The 22,298-nt window shown below is 44.3% G+C and overlaps 1 protein-coding gene across 1 annotated transcript in view; it reads left to right on the forward strand.

The window, feature by feature from the left end:
• Positions 1-22,298, forward strand: part of SPTBN5 (spectrin beta, non-erythrocytic 5) — a 113,121-nt gene that overhangs the window by 77,394 nt on the left and 13,429 nt on the right. Inside the window, exons 44-56 of the mRNA XM_063118453.1 lie at positions 600-762; positions 5,648-5,836; positions 7,154-7,231; positions 8,370-8,542; positions 9,176-9,266; positions 10,105-10,251; positions 10,450-10,587; positions 12,046-12,302; positions 12,709-12,895; positions 15,567-15,779; positions 17,103-17,299; positions 21,147-21,351; positions 21,959-22,153. Of these exons, the coding sequence (XP_062974523.1) occupies positions 600-762; positions 5,648-5,836; positions 7,154-7,231; positions 8,370-8,542; positions 9,176-9,266; positions 10,105-10,251; positions 10,450-10,587; positions 12,046-12,302; positions 12,709-12,895; positions 15,567-15,779; positions 17,103-17,299; positions 21,147-21,351; positions 21,959-22,153 (2,233 nt within the window). The remainder of the gene's footprint in view (positions 1-599; positions 763-5,647; positions 5,837-7,153; positions 7,232-8,369; positions 8,543-9,175; positions 9,267-10,104; positions 10,252-10,449; positions 10,588-12,045; positions 12,303-12,708; positions 12,896-15,566; positions 15,780-17,102; positions 17,300-21,146; positions 21,352-21,958; positions 22,154-22,298) is intronic.

Below are 22,298 nucleotides of genomic sequence, written 5' to 3' on the forward strand. Positions count from 1 at the left end.
GTCCTGGCCTAGAGACAACGTCCCAACCTGAAGTGCATGCTAACCAGCAATAGTAAACAGGACAGATTTGATTTGATTTGATTTATTACATTTATATACCACACCATAGCCAAAGCTCTCTTGGCAGTTTACGGAGACACAGACAGAGGGACCAGACCATGCAATAGACTCAAATGCCTACTCTGTCCCCACATCTATTCACACAACACTGACACAGAACCCAACAACATCAGTCACACCATCAAGGGCTCTTTCACCTGCATCCTTATATAATTTGTGTTACATGCCATCTCTGACTTTGTCTATTGTTAAGTTCTTACACATACACATAACACGTGTCTTATTTTTTCACCACTTTTTTCAACAGCACATTATCAAATTTCCAACTGCACATTTTGTGTCCAACTGCACATTTTGTGTCCAACTGCACACTAAAAGAAAAACCTGAGAAAGGGAGGAGGGAGAGAGAGAAAGGGGGAGAGAGGTGGAGAGCCACACTGGAGATGTTTGGGTGCCACCAGTGTCCTTTGGGCCTTGCAGTGAAGAACACTGCTGTAGATCTAGCCAGAAGTGGTGCTAGATGGTTCTTTGTGTGACAGGGGTGAGAAGTTGGCAGCCTCTTACCAGTTGCAGAAGTTTAACTGTGAAATGAAGGAGCTCCTAGACTGGATTCAAGAAGTCAAAAGTCGAATGGAGGTTGGGAGTCTTCCTAAGAGCCTTGCTGAAGCAGAAAGCATGATTGAGGAGCATCAGGAAAGAAAGGCAAGTATGAATTATATCAAGTGGACACAGTCATCATGATTGTGATCACTCTCATGTACCTCACTTTGTTGTTGTTGTTGTTGTTGTTGTTTTAAAAATCTCTAAAGCAGTCTAGAGCTGATGGGAATTGTAGGCCAAAACATCTGGAGGGCCACTACTTGCCCATCCCTGCTCTAAAAGATGCCTGACCATAGCAGTTGACAGCTGAGATCTAGCCAGACTTCATCAGATAGCTGCATCCATGTTCCTCATTCTCTGTGCCTTCCATCTGAACTGAAGAATCCTTCTCCAAACCTAAATATGGCTTCTATACTACTTGGTCTTCCTTTTTAGTGTCTGTTACTTGGGATATCTTTTTAGTGTGTTTTTTTTAATAGAATTTTATTAAACACTAAATAAAATACATCAACATAACATCACACACATAAACTAATCATAATACATAACAAATTACTTGATTATTTGACTGTTAACATATAATTTTATCCATAAACATAATCAAAAAAGAAAACAAAGTGCTCCTCCTGCCCTTCGGGATCATTCCTGATTCCAAAACCTTAAAACCTCTTCTGGAGGCGGTTTCCCACTTCTTTTAGATAACACATATACTAGGAACTGTCTCCAAATCCCCTCAAATTCGTTCGTTTTTGCTATACCTCTTCTTACTTTAATATTACATGTCAATTTATCATTAATAGCAATATCCCACACTTTAGGGATATCTTTTTAGATGGGAACATTTGTCTACCGGAGGACATTGAGATTCTACCATCTTCATTTGTCAGCATTACCTCCAATCTTCTGACTTCCCCACTCAATAGACTCTCTGTGCCCAAAACTTCCTTCCAGTATACTTTAGCTATATCATGTATTGTGATGCCTATCTGTAAGTGGAACTACACATTATGAACAAATGTTTTTAACAAAAGAGAACAACGGCTGCTTCTCTTAGTTGAACAGGAGGCAATGTGAAGCAGAGAGATGGCATTAATGGCTCTTCTGCTAAAATGTTACCTCCCGAAGCAGAATCTGGTACCTGCAGGGAAGTAACCTCCTTTGGGAGGGTTTCTTACTAGGACTGTGCATTTGCCTCAGATGAGGTGTGAGTCCAAAGCAAATATATTGCCTTGGAGATAGACTGCCTCAACTCTGAGGTGGTCCGAAGCAAAGCAGACTGGCTATGGGGCCTCTCCCTTGGGAGGCCCTTTACATTTTTGTAACTTCCTCCATTTAGTCCATAAATAGAAAATGTTTGGCAGACAGGAGTGTGAGCCAGAGGAGGGAGGATCTAGTTCTGTGACTGGCAGCTCTATCTTGCAATCAGGGAATGACTTTACCACAGCTCTTCTCTGAATTCCAATCACAGGGCTTTGGGGAGGGAGTAGAAAGAAGAAAGAACATACCAGAAGCTGATTCAGACTCCAGTCCTATGCACATTAACCTGAGGGCAAGTCCCATTGTACTCAATGGGGCTTACCTTTGAGCAGGCATATGTAGGGTTAGATTGTCTCTGCTCTTTTCTAGTTGACAGCCAAGCCAAAAACTGCAGTAGCCAGCTCACTTCCTCCAAGCAACCCCTTCCCAACCCTTTCTCGTGGGAAACAGATGTTGGGAAAGTGGCCTGTTGCATGCTGCAGCTTGAAGGCCACCCAAGCACCCACCAGGAGCATGCCTGGCCAACAGCCATTGTCACTTCAGCCTCCAGGTGGCAACCCTGCTACAGCCACCAGCCTTCCACTGCCCTTCATGGACTTATATGTGGTGGGACCACAGTAGGCCACCGCCACCAGGTGAGCAGGAGCACACAGCTCCTTGCTTGTTTGTAGGCTCATCCGTTACATCACCATCCCTGTTGCTGTCTAAGCCCGTGAGTGTGCAAAAGAGGTTGGGGGCTGCCCCAGCCCCCTCCAGTTTGTGTGACTTCCGTGATGGCAGTGGTGGCATGTTGCAATGGGATGGGAGGCAAACAGAACTTGGCTCCTGACTTATCACAAAGTCACTGCTGCAGGGTTAGCCTGCGAGTGAGCATGCGGAGGAGGCTGGCAGCTGCTCCACCCATTCTCTGTCATGAGAGTGAGGCTGGGAGGCAAGCTGCTTGGGCAACCCAGCCAGCATTGGGCAGCCAGCCTAAGGTCCTCAGAAATCTGGATCTGGGCTTTTTATGTCATGTGTCATGTGCGTGTAAATTACCACAGGAGAGGGCATCAAACCTTTTATAAAACAACTACAGCCTTCAAACTTTAATGGCACCTTGCACAAACGCCACCCCACAACTATTTGTCAGAAGTGTGGCAGGCTTCATCCCCTCAGAAGAGGGTACTATGCCTCCAAATTTCACCCAGTTCTGCTGAACAACAACAAAGTCAATGGGAACGACATCTAAGGCTCCAGAAAAGGAGGTGACGTGGCGCTCTGCCTTGAGTCCAAAGTAATGCATAATGCCTCTCTGAGCCTCAGAGCTGAGGTGTCCCCTTTTCCAAGCCAACAAGGTGGATCCATGTATAACATGCAATTCTGCCCTGACTCTCTAGTTGTTCAAATCTCCCTAGAGCTTTTCATGATGATGATGATGATGATGATGATGATGATGATGATGATGATAAATTTATTTCTTACCTGCCTCTCCTTCTGGATTGAGGCAGGGAACAAGGTTTTTATTGTGGAGTCATCATTCCCCACTCATGGCTATATACAGGTGGGCCTTAACAAGGGATGCTACATCACTGGTCACTGGTCCCAATCCCAAATGGTCACTGGGACCAGCCAGCACAGCCAGCAGCTTTCTCTGTGTTATTCAAGAAAGGTTTCTGTGAGGGGGATCGATCCCTTTGGCTCTGCCTCCAGTGAAACCACTTTCTGCACCACCAATTAGGGTTAGGTAACTGAGGTTTAGTGTGGGAGCACTCATAGCTTCATCAAACCTAACCCCTGATGCCTGAACTTATTCTTGGCAGCTCTCCAAACTATACTCCGGCACCAGCAGCCAGAGCAGCAAGAATACCCTCAGAAGAATTAATCTGCTTATTCCATGGATCTCTTCCTTTTTTTTCTGAGTACAGTAGGCCAGGAAAAATGAGAGGGGGAGGAAATAATTCATCTGTACCTTCTCCACATCTTCCTTTTTTTTCCTCCTCAGAGAATTAGGACAGGAGTGGTGAGGTGGGGAGAATTTACTCACAGTGCAAGCCTATGAATGTCTACTCATCAATTAATCTTTACCATATTCAATGCCTGTTATTTCTTTTATTCCATATTACAAAGGCAATGGATTGCAATTAAAAAAACAACAACCACCCAGCTTCATCAGGAGCTTCATCTTCAAAAACTTAAACTTTTGGATCTTTAGACTAGTACTTCACATGCACTGGGTTTCCTAGGTGTACAGGGCCCAGGTGTCTCAGTTTGCTCCTTCCTTACACTTATGCCATTGCTAGATGAGCGCTGTGCCCATTGGGCTGGGGGGGAATCACGGGGGGGGGGGAAGGGGGGCCAAGGGGGGAAGAGCGGACATGGTGAGCGGGGGGCCGAGCGAGCGAGCGGGGAGGTAGATGGGTGAGCGGGGGGTGGCCGAGCGAGCAGGGGGCCAGGCGAGCGGGGGGCGGACAAGCGAGCAGGGGGGTGGACATGGCAAGAGGGAGCAGGCGAGCAAGCAAGCAGGGGGGCAAGCAAGAGGGCAGGTGGGGGGCATCAGACATTGTAGGGGGGAATCGGGGGCAGGGGGGAGCGGGGAACCCCTTTTTTTAAAAAAGAAGACTTACCTTACCTCCTGCGCACATGGCCCCTTTAAGTTTTTTTTAAAAATGGCCAATGCGACAGGGCTTTCCCTTACCCCGTCGTGTGTCACATGTAGACTGGGGCGACGGCCCACGCTAGCTGCAGCGCGGCCTCGCCCCTACTCCCCGCCGGATTAACAGGTAGGTCTAGCAAGGCCGTAAGAGTCTACCTTCCTGGTTCTGCCTGCACTGGTTCAAAAGTAATTTTTTTCTAAAAGAAAGTGTTCTGTCTGTTTAATCTGTACGTCAAGGAAGTGCTTGTGTAGTGACTGTACCTTTCTTGGAAGCCTTTTTCCTTACAGTAATTTGAACTTGGCTAATTCATGCTATATTTAAAAACAAACAAACACCCTAAATTTATCAATATATGACTTATTTCAGAATATATGGTTAGGATGGCAGTTTTAGTGTGAGATACACTGTTATTTTCCTTTCAGACATCTGAACATGTGGGATACAGCCTGCCCACCTAGAAATATACTTTGCCCCTTCTGTGCCCCCACCCCCACCCCTGAATTTTTTTCCTGGTGCCGCCACTGCTCATACAGCTATGGCAGCTTTCCCTTCTTAATTTTTCTGTGGTAAGAAAAAAGGTGGAAAAAGTCCTGGGAAAATGCAGAGGGGTTACAAATGGAAGAAGATGACATCACACACAAACACCCCGTGATATTCTGTCCATGAGGCAGGCACAATAAAAGCCTCATCTGGGAAGCACCCATAATGAAATGGGCCAGAATCTATTTGGGAACAGAGAGGAAAAAGTAAAAAAAATAATCACCATGCAGTTACCACCCTGTGTGTTGTTAAAAGAAAAAATGAAAAAAATAATATTTTAAACATCTCATTTATTGCTAGCAGTTCTCAAATAAATCCCAGATTTTACTTGGAAGGGGGCCAGCTTTTGCTAGAGTCACAGAGAGGATAGGGTATTTTTCTCTATAACTTTTAGCTCTCAGTTTCCTGTGCTGTTCCAATGACACAACCCAAGGGCTCATGGCTTTCCATGTTAGCATTGGAAGGTATCTATACACGGTCTATTTTTGTCCCTAAAGACCTTTATCTTGGATAGCTGGTTCTGTATGAACGTTTGACCACCAATCTCTCCAATTCAGGCCGAGATTGAAGCACGGGGGGATCGGTTCAGTGCGCTCAGCAACGTCGGTCAGGTGCTTGCCAATTCTGGCCATTACGCAACCCTCGAGATCCACCATTCCCTCATCCATCTGCAAGAGGCATTGACTGAAATGATCCAGGCCTGGCAAGAACAAAATCTAAAACTGTTTCAAGCCAGAGACTTACAGGTAGGTGAAGAGTGTTTTAATTTTATTTATTACATGTTTATACCACCCAGTAGGCAAAGCTCTCTGAAATGGCCTGAAGCAGCTAGCCAGGATGGGAAGCAGGAGTTGTCGGGAAGAATCCACGAGCAGAATCATGGGGCTCTGAAGCAGGAGTTCAACACCTCTTTCAGGACTGGATTGCTGTTTGGAGAAGGTCCTGGGTCCTGGGAGCTGCGTTCCAGTGGTGGGTGGGCCCAAAACACCAGGATATTTGAGCTTAAAATTCTTAACTAACTAAGCTTTTGGAGAGGGGTTTCAATCAGGAGGACTTCACAAAAGCCGGGAAAACATGAAATGATTTGGTGTTTGGGGGACAGAGGGTGGGTGGAGCTAGAGAAGGGGGCGTGGCAGAGGACTGGACTGGGAGCCCCAGCCCTGAGTTTCTGTACCTCCACTTTAACGGGTGGAGCCCTCTCTAATCAAAGCGGAAGAAAAAAGAAATACAATCAAAGGACAACTGCATCACCTTGTTATTGCTTTGACTCAACAAACTCACCTTCAGCTGAAACTCAAAACCTGCAGTTAGTTTTGATATACTTTCCGGGGTGAGGGGCTTGGCAGTGTGTGTGTGTGTGGGTGAGTGAGTGTGTGAGTGTGTATCCCCCTAAAATGCATCATTTGAAGAGTTTTTGGCAGGTGGTAAAGTTCAATATATTAACAAGAGGAACTGGGACTCACCTTTGTCTAGAATCCCCTCTCACATGGAAGCTATTCCTTCTGTTCATGAGTGTGTAAAAAACAGGTGATGTTTCTTACTGAGGACGCCATGACTCCAAGCCCATGTTTAAAGGGCCTCCTTCCTTTATAAGGGTGTGCAAGTTCAGGAGAGACCATAGCTCATTGCTGAGCAGATGCGTTATATACAGAAGGTGTGAAGTTAAATCCCTCCCATCTCCAGGTTAAAGATAAGGTGGCAGGTGATGTGGGAGACTCCTGCCTGACCCCAGAAAGCTCCTGTCAGGCAACCAGAGTAGACAATTCTGGATTCGGTGGATTCAGGTGACCTGGTATAGGTTTGCTTCTAATTCTTGTCTAGGGAAGGGAGGGAGAGCTAAAAATTGAAGACCTGCAAACTTAAAACACACACTCACCCGCCACTATTTGAGCTAGACATTATTCTGAATCCTGCCATTATCTGTTGCATCACCTTTTAATATTGACAATGGTTCCATTAGGATGTTTATAAGTAGTGCAAGTAATGCCCACTGAACTTTGCCCTGTCCTGGTTTTATTGGGAAAGGACTGAGCTCTCCATCTTTTTCTCTTTCTCTTGCACAGAATTTCTTTGCTTATGTAGAGCAGAACGAAAGTTGGCTTAGCAGCAAAGAGGCTTTCCTAACAAACACAGACTTGGGGGTAAGTGAAATTTAGCTACTGTTGTTCAAATATTCATTGGTGTTCTGTATTTTACGTTTTAGTTTGTTTTTATTTTGCATCTAAGTTACTTTTTTATTATTGTTTTTGTATAAAACTTTGGAAGCTACACCTTGAAGGGGGATGGTGGTTTTCTTAAAGGCAACATACAAATATCTTTGTATGGACTATTTTCAACTGAAGGAGAAAAACGTTGACACAGAGGAGAAAGCATAAAATAATCACCCTTAGGTAAACTTACTACCATCTTTCGTGATCAAAAAGCCCACTATTCGCTAGCTGGCTGGGGGATTCTGGGAGTTGTAGTTCAATACCTCTGGAGGGCAATGAGAATTTTGGAAATAGGGATATCTATCACCAGGAAATCTGGCTCTTTTGGGGCTTGCTGGATTTCTGCAGGGCATCTGAATTGGCTCACCAAGCCTCAGGTTTTTCCCCAAAATCCAGGAACTTCTTTGTTTTGTTCGTTTAATTTGTATAAAAAAACAATTGAAATTTCCCCAATTTGTGCATGCAATTTGCTCAGACTGCTTTTTATGCAAATAAAACAAACAAACTGGAAAAGTGCAAACTGGCCCAATGTGGGCCAGTTCACAGGAAATAAGCCAAAGTCCAGGGGACCAAGCTGATTGAAGCTCAATGCATTTCACCGCCTGGACAGATTCCTCTGATACCCATATTTAGGAGTTGTAGTCGAACACATCTGGAGGGCAGCAGGTTAACGAACTGCATAACATCTTTCCCATAACGCCTTTGGAACTCTGCGGTCTTGTATTCAAAAAGCAACATTTCATAACACTCTGGAGAGCCTTGATAAACAGAGATGGGCCGTTGTATCTGGAAAGTGGTCTGTGAAATAACTGGCCGAAAGCAGCTCCCAAGATAGAGGAGAGATCGTAGCTCAGTGGTAGTGCAACTGCTTTGCCTGCAGAAGGTCCTAAGTTCAATCCCTGCTATCTTCTGTTTAAAGGAACAGCAGGCAGTTGATGTGGGAGAACTCTGTCTGAGACTGGAGAGTCCCCACCACAGCTAATGTAGACAGTACTGAGATAAACGGACAAATGTTCTGACCGGGTAGCAGGCAGCTCCCCATGATGTGAATTTGTATCCTCCTGTTCAGGATTCAGTGTCCAGTGTGGAAAGCCTGCAGCAGAAACACATGCAGTTTGAAACAGACCTGGAAACCCAGCTGGAGAAGATAGATGTGATGGCATCGTTTGCCCAGCAGTTGAGGGATAGCCAGCATTATGACTCTGAGAACATCATGAACAAGTGCCAAGTGGTGCTGAGGAGGTAGAACCGACTAACCCTTTTCTCCAGTTTTGTCTGCGATATCCTATACACCCATCTTTTCTTGGTTTCTTTATTCCTTTCCACTCATTCTGAAGTGTTACATTTATCAAGGGCACCCCACTGCTCTTCAAACAAAAGCACACTGACCTGGCTTTTCAGATTGGGCAATCTGGATAATATAGTGCATGGTGCTCAGACAGAGATAGGTAATGTAGTAACCTCCAGATGTTTTGGACGACAATTCCCATAAAACTCAGCTAGGATGGCCAATGGTCAGGAATGATGGAAGTTGTCATCCAAAACATCTGGCTGTGTATCCATGCTTCTAAAAGTGCAATCCTATGCATGTTTAGAAAGGAAAAAAGTCCTGACTGGGGAATGCTGGGAATTGTACAACTCTTTTCTGTCTAAACATGCACAGGATTGCACCCAAATGTGCCTATTTTAGACGCTGCTCTGTTACTGGCCTCTTTCTTGTTCTTCTTAGTTCAGGCATCTCCATGCCAAGTTCTGTGATTCTTGAATTATTCCCCCAAACTGAAGCATATATTTTGCACTAATTTTGGAAGTAGATAGTGAAAATATTATGCTAGCTCTCTGTGTCTTATAACCAGTAATATTTCTCCTTTTTAGAAAGGAGAGACTTCTGGAAATTGCTTTAACTCGCAGGCGTCTGCTGGAGGAGTCACGGCTATTACAAAAATTTCTGCATGACTCCTTTGAGGTATAGTACATCAGTTTACTTCATTTGCAGAGATATATATGAAGCTGCTGAGAGAATTAGGGTGCTTCCAGATAGAAGGCTTCTAGCACAACCCATGTGTAGATATTCTGACTTTTTCCTCCTTAATGAATTTTCTGTGATAATAAAAGATGGAAGAATCACTGGAAAATAATAGGATGGTTATGAGTGGATGATCAGGGGTCTGGAAACAAAGGGGATGATCAGGGGTCTGGAAACAAAGCCCTATGAGGAGAGACTGAAAAAACTGGGCATGTTTAGCCTGGAGAAGAGAAAATGGAGGGGAGACATGAAAGGTTGTCACACAGAGGAGGGCCAGGATCTCTTCTCAATCATCCCAGATTGCAGGACATGGACTAATGGGCTCAAGTTACAGGAAGCCAGATTCCGGCTGGATGTCAGGCTTCCTGTAACTTGAGCAGTAGAGCAGTACGGCAGTGGAACCAATCACCTAGGGAGGGAGTGGGCTCTCCCACATTAGAGCATATCTGCCATCTAGCTTCACTCTGGAGTCGCGGTGGAGGCATGGCCAGGTGGATGGCGACCCCTGACTGGTTGCCATCTGCCCAGGCAGAGGACAGGGGGCAGATCCAGCACCAAAAACCCTGTGCTTTCACTGCAGCATCAGGATTAGGCACCGCCCCACAGCAGTTCATCACGATGGCAACCCACCACCATATAGACAGCCCCACATTCTCCCTTTCTACGAGGAAATGAAGTTTCTCAGTTAACCTCTTCCTAAGAGGAAATGAATGAGGTGAAGGCAATGCCTGCATTTTCGGCTCCACTTTCTCATTGTTTGCTTTTCTCCTCCCCGAAGGTGGCGGTCTGGATGACTGAGAAAAACAGCATTTCCCTTGATGACAGCTGGAGAGACCCAGGCAATCTTCAAGCCAAACTGCAAAAACATCAGACTTTCCAGGCAGAGATCATAGCCAACAGAAACCACCTTGATAGTATCAAAGCTGTAAGTTAATAAAGAGTTGCGCAAAGAGTTGCAGGCAGGAAAGTCTTTAACCAAACAGATGATTTGCAGCGTGAGCCTTGCCAGAAGCATAAATTACTTGAAATTTAATTGTGAAGTTGCAAAGAAGGTGGGATTGCCTGAACTCTTCAGAAAGAGTTGTCGAAAGGAGACGATATTGATTTCTTTCTTTTATTTCAGGAAGGGGAGAAAATGCTCCAGGAGGGACACTGCGCCCCTGATGCCATCCAGTCCAGACTGCAGGAGATAGATGAGCTTTGGGATGAGTTGTTGGAAAACTGCCATGAAAAGAGAAGGAAGATGCAGGATGCCCACAAGGTAAATTAAAACCATAGGGGATAACTTTGAGCTGATGCATCTCCCAGGTTCCTGGTATTACAGAAGGTGGGTTCAGAAAGTGAGTCACATCACTCCAGAAAGGAGTTTCATGCAGCACAAGCCTGGAAGGTTTTTGACGCTGTGAACAGCTCCTAGGTCCAAACCATCTAATGAGGCTGTCCAGGGAGCCGATTATCAATAGGACATATGTGAGTAGAGTCTAAATAAATCCTTATCTTGTGGTTTTCACTGCAACCACAACAGTGCTTCTTGCAGCAGAGTTGTGCTCAAGGAGAAACGATCATTCTATAGGAAAGAGCTGAGGGCTACCTAAGAATGCACACACAATGCACACGCAGTCACAAGGGTGGGTGTGAGTGTTTACCTATGGCGACCACATGGAAAGGTGGGCAGGGCTCCTGTATGTGGTCAAGATGGCAGGGCTCATCTCAGAGTTGGAGAGCGATTCTGACCATCAGTTATACCTACAGTGATGCTTAGGGATGGGGGGCGAAATTTGTTTGGTTTGCATTTTAATACAAACTTAACTCATTTGTAATTCCTAAATCAATATGCAAACCAAACGTTCATTAGCACACTTTTCTGAATGTTGCAATACATTTTTCCAGTCAAAAAATGTGTACAAAATTACATCTATTAGGGGAAAGTGCACACAAAAATGCATGTACTGGTGAAAATAACCTACAAAGACACATTATATTAGGGAGCATTGCTTGCAAAAAAAAATGCAACTATTAGGAAACATTTATTTATTTATGTATTTATTTATTCATTTATTACATTTTTATACCGCCCAATAGCGGTTCACAAAAATTAAAACCATAATAAAGCAACCAACAGGTTAAAAGCACAAATACAAAATACAGTGTAAAAAACACAACCAGGATAAACCCATGCAGCAAAATTGATATAAGATTAAAATACAGAGTTAGAACAGTAAAATTTAAATTTAAGTTAAAATTAAGTGTTAAAATACTGAGAGAATAAAAAGGTCTTCAGCTGGCGACGAAAGGAGTACAGTGTAGGCGCCAGGCGGACCTCTCTGGGGAGCTCATTCCACAACCGGGGTGCCACAGCAGAGACAGCCCTCCTCCTAGTAGCCACCTGCATTAAACATGCATTAAAAAGGGATTAGGAGAAAGTTGCATGCAAAATAAGGTTTGAAAAATGAGCTCAGTAACACTGAAATTGACAGATTCATCTATCCTAAGAGGTTAGATTTGACTTAGCTGGCTAGTTGCCAGTTGATTGAACTGAGAAAAGTAAAGCTCATAATATCCACTATGTTTATGTGTGTTCTTGGAAATGGTTGTTCTTGGAAATGGTTGTTGTGGTGAACAAGATAAACCCAATCAGTCCATGAAGTATTTTGTATGACTTTTTTTTTTCAATGTTTAAATGTCAGATTACATCTGGTCTCTTTCTCTCTGGCTTCAGGCCCTACGTTTCCTGCAGATTGTGGATGATGTGGAGAAGTGGTTTGAAGAGCTAGAAAGTGAGATGAAAGCCCCAGAAGGCAGCAACCATCTCCAAGTCCTGAATGATCTCTTCAAGAAACAGGAGGAGCTGGAAGAAAGCTTCGCGGGCCACAGGGACCAGCTGCAAGGGCTTGTGAACACTGTGCAAGAATTCCAACAAGAGAAGCATTTTCTGGCAGATGAGATTGAGGAGAGGGTTGACCATGTGGTGCACAGGTGCTTGAATGGTTCTCCATTTTCCTATTGGTTCTCTGTCTTCTCTTTCTCCCTTCCTAGTATATTCTATTTCACCATTTATTCTATTGTCACCCTTCCTCTCTCCTCATCAGCCTTGTGTTCCTAGTCATGGCACAGCACTGGGTGTATATTAGCCTGTAACAGTGGAGGCTGGTGGCTCCACAGTCAGTTGGGGGGGGCATTGAATTCCAAAGGAGCTATCAAAGGTGCTGAACCTATTTTAGGGGGTTGGATTCAACACCTTGGATAGCTCCTTTAGAGTTCTGACTGGCTCTGACTGAAACCTGAAGCAGATTCACTACCCCACTGACATCGGAGCCACCAGCCTCCACTGGTCTGCAGTCTTTCCTAACAATGAAACTGAGGCTTCATTTGGAATCTACAGGTACAAGAATCTTAGGGAGCCCTTACAGGAGAGGCGTGGGCGTTTGGAGGCCAGCAGACTGCAGTACCAGTTCCTCCAGGATGTCAACGAGGAGTTGACCTGGATTCGCGAGAAACTCTCCCTGGCATCCTCCAGAGATTATGGCCAATCTCTTACGACTGTTCAGAGTTTACAGGAGAAGCACCAGGTAAGGTAGTTCTACAATTCTGCAGATGGATCAGAAAATATTGGAGAAGGATAGAAGTTCTCTGTCACGTCTCCTTCCCACCCATCCCACCCTTTTTTGTTGCTGTCATATCACTACAGTGCATATCAGCCTATTTGCCTCTGATTCAATGAGGTGCATTTTACAAATAAGTTCTGCACCACTGTAAAATGGATTAAATGAACAGCTCCTTGCTATGGAGGGAGATCTTCTGCAGAATAAAATGCTGCCATCTAACTTTCTTCTGGGCCAGTCCTGTAGCCCTCATCCAAATGCACACTAATGGGACTGTATCTGCATCATATGGGCTGTTATTTGTTATCTAGAAAATTTGGGAAATTAATAAAACATAAAAAGCCAAAACAACCTCTTTGATCCCCAGAAGTCAGTTTAATTTCAAAAGCAGGTTTCTGCAATACAGCAAACCTACACTAAAAGATCCATTACTAGAGGCTATGATGGCAGCTTTGGGACCTGGGAAGGTTCCCTCTGTCATAACCATCTAACAGGTGATTGGTGCTATTCATGTAATAGTTGGTGGGCGTGGCATGGGGTGGGGTTCCCATGGACAGACACAGACGTTCCTGCTCTGCTTCCAGAAGCTTGGAAATAAGTCATGTTTTACTGTTTTCTCATAACTTACAAAATGGGCCTGCGACTCCATGTTCTGCATGTAAATAGTATTCCTTCAGGAAAGTTTGCATAAGATCTTTAATTAATGATAGAATTACTGGAGGCTGGTGGGGTTCAGCACTTTGGATAGTTCCTCTAGTGTTCTGGCTGTTTCTGACTGAAACCCAGAATGGATTGACAGTCACACCAAAACTGGAGCCATCTGCCTCCATTGGACAGAATTCTACTCAACTGCAGGTTAGACTGGTTTGGCCAAAATCAGGAAGAATAAGAACGGGAGCCCTTTTCTTAACTGAACCTCCAAAACCTGTACCTCCCTCCACTTCATGTATGCACAACTATAATTCCTGATCTGTAACCCACTTTAAATATAGCTATTACTAGCACTGGCTACTTGTGGTATGAATTGTTTATCCTCATTTGTCTTTAGAAGATCTCAAATGATATTGCTGTCCTAGCAAGAGTAAACCACCTTTTCGGTTCTAAGGGTAAAGACACATGTGAAAGCGTTCTGTAAAGCATCTTCACTGTGTTCAGTTGAAACATACCTCTTCCTCTCCAGGGTCAACCTCTGAAGAAAACAGTTCTGCACATTCCAAGCAGAAGCCAGCTGTGCACAGTGTTGATTGGCTAGTTCCTGTGTTATCATCAATAAACAGATACAAAACTCCTCCAGGCCCCAGTTTTGTATTTTTACAAGGTTTCTTTAAAAAAAGAAAAGAAAAGTGAATAAAAGAATGGATACATGAATGTGTATGTGACTTTAAAAAAAAAAGGCAGGCAGCTGGCCTGAGAGTTGTGTTGAGGGACAGTTGAACCAGTAGTTTATTTGCTGGTATGTATGTATGTCACTTTAGTTACCAAGCTGGGAGAAAGCCAGACTTGACTGAAAGCTTGCGAATTTTCCAGGAGCTCTGTTTTCATATTCTGTCTTCCTTCACCCTAATACTTTTCCGTTCTCGCCTAACTTCACTCTTTAAACCCATCTTTTTGTAAAGCAGAAGACGGATCAAGGTACTAGCATATATATTTTTAAAAGGTGTTATTTTTGGTGTTACTCTTCTGTTACAAAAATAAATATGGCAGCTTACCACCATTAAAATAAACATAAAGGGAAATAAGCATTACAAAATAAAAAGCAAAGCAAATAAATTAGTAGCACAGCCTCCTCCAATCTGGTATCCTCCAGATGTGTCAGACTACAACTTCCAATATCCCCAGTCATTCATGCTGGTTGGGGGATACTGGGAGTTGTACTCCAACACATCTGGAAGGCAGCAGGTTGAGGAAGGCAGCAGCAGCAGGTGTGGCAAGTGAGAGCCAGTGTGGCATAGTGGCTAAAGTGTCGGACTGGGAGTCGGGAGATCCAGGTTCTAGTCCCCACTCATCCATGGAAGCTCATGGGGTGACTTTGGGCCAGTCACAGACTCTCAGCCCAACCCACCTCACAGGGTTGTTGTTGTGAGGATAAAATGGAGAGGAAGAGGAGGATTATGTAGGCCACCTTTGTTTCTTTAGAGGAAAAAAGGTGGGATATAAATGCAATAATAAATAAAAGCATTTTAAAAGCAGAACTCAAGTGATTAGCATAAGGAAAGGAAAGGAAAAGAACCTCTCGTGCAAGCACTGAGTCATTACTGACTCTTGGAGGGACGCCAGCTTTCGCTGACGTTTTCTTGGCAGGCCTTATAGCGGGGTGGTTTGCCGTTGCCTTCCCCAGCCATGATTACCTTTCCCCCAGCTAACTGGGTACTCATTTTACCGACCTCGGGAGGATGGAAGGCTGAGTTGACCCGAGCCGGCTGCCTGAAACCAGCTTCCGCTGGGATCGAACTCAGGCCGTGGGGAGAGTTTCAGCTGCAGAAACTGCTGCTTTACCGCTCATAAGGAAATCACAGTATAAAAGCACAATGAAACAGAATCCATAGAGGTTGAGAAACAGATGGATAAAATGTTTGGTTTGGTTTGGTTTTCAAACATGTTTTTCTGGTTCTGTTTGTTTGTTTTTTGTACTTACTAGAATTTAGAGAATGAGATTAGCAGTCATGATGCTTTAACTAAAGCAGTGATCAGCACTGGACAGAAGCTGGTGAGTGGAAGACACACTGCTTCACAGAATATCATGGAACAGGTGAAAGAGCTGGAGGTTTCCCTAGCAAACCTGAAGGATGAGTCTCAGGAGAGAAAAAAGAGGCTCATACAATCGTATGAAGCCCAACATTTACTCACTGAGGTAAGGCAAGTTCATATTCTGTTTCCTTAGCTTGGATCCAGAGTTGTCTTGCATGAGCAGAAAGGCATTTGCTAGTAGTAGTAGTAGTAGTAGTAGTAGTAGTAGTAGTATCCCGCTTTTTACCCAATACTGGGCCTCAAGGTGGCCTAACAAAATTTAAAACATATACATTTTAAAACCTATGAAAAGAAATATACTATATGTGTGTGTGTGTGTGTGTATATATAATCTGCCGGAACAAAGAAGTTTTTGCCTGCTTCCGAAAGCACTTCAAGGAGGGAGCCAGTCTAGCTTCCCCGGGAAGAGAGTTCCAGAGCACTGGAGCAGCCACCAATAAGGCCCTCTCCCATGTTCCCACCAGGCGCGCCTGTGTAGATGGTGGGACTGAAAGAAGGGTTTCCCCAGAAGATCTCAAAGCGCAAGCAGACTCATAAGGGAGAATATGATCTTTCAGACAACCTGGATCCAAGCCATATAGAGGCTTTATAGGTCATAACCAGCACTTTGAATTGTGCCTGGAAAGCCAGTGGAGCTATTTTAACAGAGGAGTTGTGTGCTCCCTGTAACCAGCCCGGTCAACAATCTGGCTGCAGCTCTTTGAACCAGGTGGAGTTTCTGAACACTCTTTAAAGGCAACCTCAGTTTTGAAATGTTCTCATGAGGAAGGCTCAGCTGATGCTAGATGCAAAATATGATTTATTCATTTTCCTCAGCACCAGGTGAAGACCTTTTTATTTGCCCAGGCTTTTTAGACCTTTCAGACTTTTAAGGCTGCAATCCTGTGTATGTTTAGTCAGAAAAAAGTCCTACAACTCCCATCATTCCCCAGCCAGCCAAGGATTTCACCCTCATTCCATCTCCCCCACTCTCACATTTCATTTCTCTGCTGGTTATAAGCATTGTTTGTTTGTTTGTTTGTTTGTTGTTTTAAATTGTCTCAACTACTCTGGAAGTCTTTGGATGGAAGAACAGGATATTAAACTGTTGTAACGAAATAACGCCCCCTTGTGCCATTTCTCTGGCCTAAATAATCCCCACCCTCAGCAGTAATTAGCCATGGGGGAGGGGGAGTGAGAAGACAAGTACCAAAAGCTGATATCAGTTTCTGGATTGTGCGGGGGAGGTGATTTGGACTGGGGCTGGGGCAAAGAGATGGGGAAGATGAAGCTCCCTTCCCCAGTGCTGCAGATATAATCTCATCTCTTCTGATATTCCATCACCCCATCCCTTCAGGCAATATAGCCTTAGCAAGACTTGTTCTGGCAGGTTGTAGGTAAGGGGCCGTTTTGCATGCAAGTTCAATCTCCCTTGCGTTTCTTCCAGCTTTTGGAAATGGAATCCTGGATGGCAGAGAGGGGGCTTGTCCTGGAAACTCCAGATTATGGGAAGAATGAAGAATCCACTCAAGCACTGCTTCGTAAAGTGGAGGCTGCCAAGATGGACCTAGAGGGATTCAAGCCCCGACTTGAGAAGCTGGGGGAAACAGGAACTTCTCTCCTGACCACTGACAACCCTGCTAGGTAGGCAAGTGGAAAAGAGACTGTGGATCCTTGTCAAGTAGAAACTCATATGGGAGAACCCAACTGACGACCAGTCTTGGTGGTCTTCTGGGGGCTTCTTCAGACATAACTTCAGTGAATCACTCTTGCGTACCAACATGCTGACTACATGAGCGGCATAGACGTTTGGCTCGCTGATAAACACATGGACTGCAAAACTATAGGAGCAGGCTTGCAGTTCATGAGCCTGAGACAGCTTTTCATTCTGAGTGATAGGTCTCAAAGGAGCCATGAAGTTTTCCCTCCCTCAATAGCTTTGCGTGATGGTTTCCATGTGCTATTCAGTTGTCTCCATTGAATTGAATGGGAACCCTTAACACGGACTGCACCTTCTGTGCACTCACATAAGTAGCTCTGGGTCACAAAGCCTGACTCTCTTCCTACCCAGTTAGGTCACTTTTTATAACCTGGACTTAATGGTCTTAATGGTTGTGAAGCACACCACTAACATTTCTCTTCCCTGCCCCTTTCCAACCACTATTCCATGCTTTAGAACTTTACAGCCAGCCATTGCCTCCACCTGTCCCCCTCCTGGGAAGGGGATGTACATGCTGGCTGGCTGAGGGTGCCAGGGAAAGCCAGTACCTGAAGGGGGGAAAAGAGACCTTTATCCAGGGGAGAAGGGTGTGTCTGCGGCTGCTGCCACCACCTCCACCTCCAAATCTGCCTGGACTGCTGCTGCCCTATCTTCCCTGACTGACTCTACTGGCTGTGTGTGTGTGTTGTATTGTATTGTATTATATTGTATTGTATTGTATTTGTTATTGTGCGTATTGCCTTGTGTTATTGCAGAGCATAATGTGTAAGGGAAAGGGGGCGGCAATATGAGTTATGCAGGGCAGAGGGAGATATGGCAATGGCAGGGTGAAGTGCCATTACAGGGGAAGGAGAGAGAGATATTTAACACCTATCTTACCTTCCGGTCACCCTGCCACCCTGGGGATCTTGGAGAATGAACCAGGCCACCCAGAGACACTCTCCTTGCTCCTATGCAATGCCAGGTCAGTTAAAAACAAAATAAATATCATCCGTGACCACCTTTTAGATGAGGAGACCGACCTGGCATGTTCACAGAGACCTGGCTGGGAGATAACAGTGGCCCAGCATGGGCCCAGCCCCTCCCAGCTGGGTACTGTGTTCGTGAGCAGGTGAGGAAAAGTGGGCGGGGGCGGAGTAGCTGTGGTCTACAAAGACAATCTCAACCTGACCAGAATTCCTGCCTGAGAATTGAATCACATCAAATTTGTGTACCTGAGTCTGAAGACCAGGGATAGATTAGGGATTCTGTTGTACCGGCCACCCCACTATCAGATTCCCTGGTCAGGCTCACGGAACTGGTCTCAGAGTTGGTGTTGGAGTCGCCCAAGATTTTGGTCCTGGGTGACTTCAACATCCCATTCAAGACCAGTTTGGCAGGTGCAGCTTGGGAGTTCATGGCATCCATGGAAAACATGGGCCTATCCCAACTGGTCACTGGACCCACACACCCTCAATGCTGTTTTCAGCTCCAAACAGATGGATCTGTGGGCGGAGGTGATAAATACCTCTGTGTTGTTATGGACAGATCATTTTCTGGTTAGAGTTAGTATCATGGCTACTATCCACCCCTGCAGGGTGGCAGACCTATTAAGATGGTTTGCCCTCGAAGACTGAAGGATTCTCTTAGATTCCAGATAGCCTTAGAGGGTTTTATGGTTCTATCATTGACAATCCTGTTGAAGCCCTGGTCAATAGATGAAATCAAGATCTAACTAGAGCTATCAACATGATAGCCCCCAAACGTCCTCTCCGACCCACTTCTAAATGGGCACCTTGGTATATAGAAGATCTCAGGAAGTTGAAGTGGGAAGGTCGACGACTAGAGCGCCGATGGCGGAAAACTTGACTTATATCTGACAAGACACGACATAGAGCACATCTTCATTCCTATGGGGTGGCAATACATGCAGCAAAGTAATATTTCTTCTCTGTACGTATTGCATCTGCGAATTCACGTCCAGCAGAAATGTTCAAGGTGTTGAGGGGTCTAACTCAGACACCTTCCCCCCTGAACCCGACTTTAGAGCCTTCGGTAGTTCACTGTGATGCCTTTAACAATCATTTCATGGTTTTGGTCCAGGTTACCTGCGGGATCGCCTTCTCCCATACAATCCGCCCCACACACTCAGGTCTTCTGGGAAGGCTTTACTCCAGTCAGCCACATCTAGGCTGGCAACTGTTACCCAGAGGACCTTTTCTTCTGCCGTGCCCGGACTGTGGAATGGCCTGTTGGAGGAGATTTGTCAGCTTAATGCTGTCTCTGAGTTTAAGACAGCGGTAAAGACTAATCTCTTCCGGCAGGCCTACCCAGATGAATTTTAAACCTAAGAATTTTAAGATGCTATGATTGTTATTTTAATATTTTATTGGGTTTATATGCTCTTTTTACTAATTTGATGTATTATATTGTGTTTGGTATTGTTCCCCACCTTGATCCAGAGGGAGAGGCGGGAAATAAATATATTATTATTATTATTATTAATAATAATAATAATAATAATAATAATAATAATAATAATAATATACCTCTCCCCATTGAAAATTCCGGAGTGGTGTACAAGATAAAATGAAAATAACATAATAAAACACTTAAAACAGATTTTAAAAGAAGCAAATACAGTGACTCATGGCTGGACATTAAGGAAAGGCTTCCTGGAATAATGATGTTTTCGGGAGGCACCGAAAGGAGTACAAAGTTGGCACCTGCCTGACCTCCAGAGGCAGGTGCTGAAGGCTCTTCCCCTGGTAGACTCCAGTCGGAGGATGGATCTATGTGGGACCACCAGGAGCAGACCCTCAGATGACCTCAGAAATACTGTAATAATAAAGAAAACTGCACAAGCTTTGATCTTTTCGGAATATGATCATTTTTAGTATATATAATTCATTCATTTATGCATAATGGCACCTGAATGACCATATCCTCCTGTGTCTGAAGAATACATGTTGGCCTCCACCATGGCTCTGCAAACAATCCTTTTACGTCTTCCTCTTCTTCAATAAGTTCAGAGGCCATATTAATTAATTATTGTACCCCAACAGCCTGTGTGAACCTTGCAAGGGTTCCTGGGGACACATGCAACCTCAAATTCCTCTCATTGTTGTACATGCCTACATTGTACGGAAACTGTTGGGATTTAAGGCCAGCTGCCTCCTCTTGATGATCAAAATGGCTGAACCCATACAGAAGAGGCTTGTTGTGGCTTGCAAAAGATCGGTTTTGTCTTGTGGTGAATGGGCTGTTTTCCATGATCGCAGGCACAGAAAAAGTGTTTGCCATGGCCAAGGTGGTGATAAATACTAGGGTGCAAGGTGGGTGAGCATCCAAGAGGAACGTAAAAAGAGAGAATAGTCTCAGGACATTATAAATGAATTTATTGGAGAAAAGCCTGACACGCTTCAGCCTCTTGCTTTACATGTTTCGGCCTCTTGCTTTTTATTAGGCCTTCTTCAAGGGGTTGTAACAATGTCTGCAGAAATTATTTACAACAGATTGTCGTTGCTATGAACACTGGCGACTCAAGCACTTCAAAGTTTACCACTACACCACTGGACATACTATTATAAAGCTTCAGATCAGGACTGTTATGTTTGCTAGTACAGACATGGGCTGTGTTAGTGAAAGATGCTGGATATAATGTATATATGCTCTTTTATATGCTCTTTTTACTAACTTTTAGTAAAAACTTTACTTACGTTTATATGCTCTTTTTACTAACAAAAATAAGTTTGGAAGTTTTCTAAGGCTGTGAACTTTTTTTTTTAACAGTGCTACTATCCTTCCCAAGCTCAATGCTGTTCTACAAGAATATCTCTCTCTCCAACAGAGAGCTGAGACCCAAAGAAAAGGTCTGCAGGAGCAATCTCAATTGCATCAATTTGAGAGGGAAACCCAGTTGGTGCTTGCGTGGCTTTTGAGCAAACAGAGTGTGGCCGAATCCGAGAACTATGGTCAGGATTTGGAGAATGTTGAGGTACAACAGGTTATATCCCTTGTAGAGCAGGAAGACCTTCACTAGACTGATTTATAACTTCTGGCAATTATTTGGTCAAAGACCGTTCTGGATAACATAAGTTTGTCATTCCCAGGAACTGTTTGGGGCAACTTTTAACACAGGTTAGGGAAACATGGGACCCTCCAGATGTTTTGGACTGCAACTCCCATCAACACTAGCCAGAATAGCCAATGGTGATGCATGATGGGAATTGCACTTCAACAACATCTGAAGGGTCACATATTTCCCATTCTTGTTTTAACACTTCTGAATAATAATGGGCTAACCAATTTTATTTTTTTACGGTCTCCAAACTCTGAATAAGCACAAAATATTCACTCCATTTTTCTACCCAGTTGGGAAAGAGTTCCTGGAGATTCCACCAATCAGGATTGAAACTGTTTTCATTTAGTGCACAACTTTTAATTCAGGTGACTTTCCAAGATCCTGTTTACCACTTTTTAATATTATATCTAATGTGCTAATAATAGGTGGGAGGGCTGCTGTTTTTTGTGGGGGGGGGGGGGTTTGTTGGAATTAAAGCTTCTGAATGACCTGTAACAACATTTCTTTTCCTAACCTACAGATTCTGGAGAAAAAGTTTGAAGATTTTATAAATGAAGTAAGATCCCTAGGCTATGCCAAGGTTCTCCTGGTAAAAGACTTTGCATCCCAGCTCAAGAGCGCAGGCCACAGCCAAATGAGTGAAATCCGGGAAAAAGCCCAGCAGGTCAATGACACATGGGAGAGACTGCAGCTAACCATTCAGACAAGAGCAGAGGTAAGGTCCTAAGCTTTCTCGTGTCCTGACCAGCAAATTAGGACAATGCCACTGCTGTTACTTAAATATATTAGTTATATTCTATGAGCTGGCCTGGTTCACACAGTCAGAAATTGTCTTGAAAAGTTGATCTCCCCATGTACAG

The sequence above is a fragment of the Elgaria multicarinata genome, chromosome 2 (assembly GCF_023053635.1).
Source record: "Elgaria multicarinata webbii isolate HBS135686 ecotype San Diego chromosome 2, rElgMul1.1.pri, whole genome shotgun sequence".
Taxonomy (NCBI): Eukaryota; Metazoa; Chordata; class Lepidosauria; order Squamata; family Anguidae; genus Elgaria; species Elgaria multicarinata.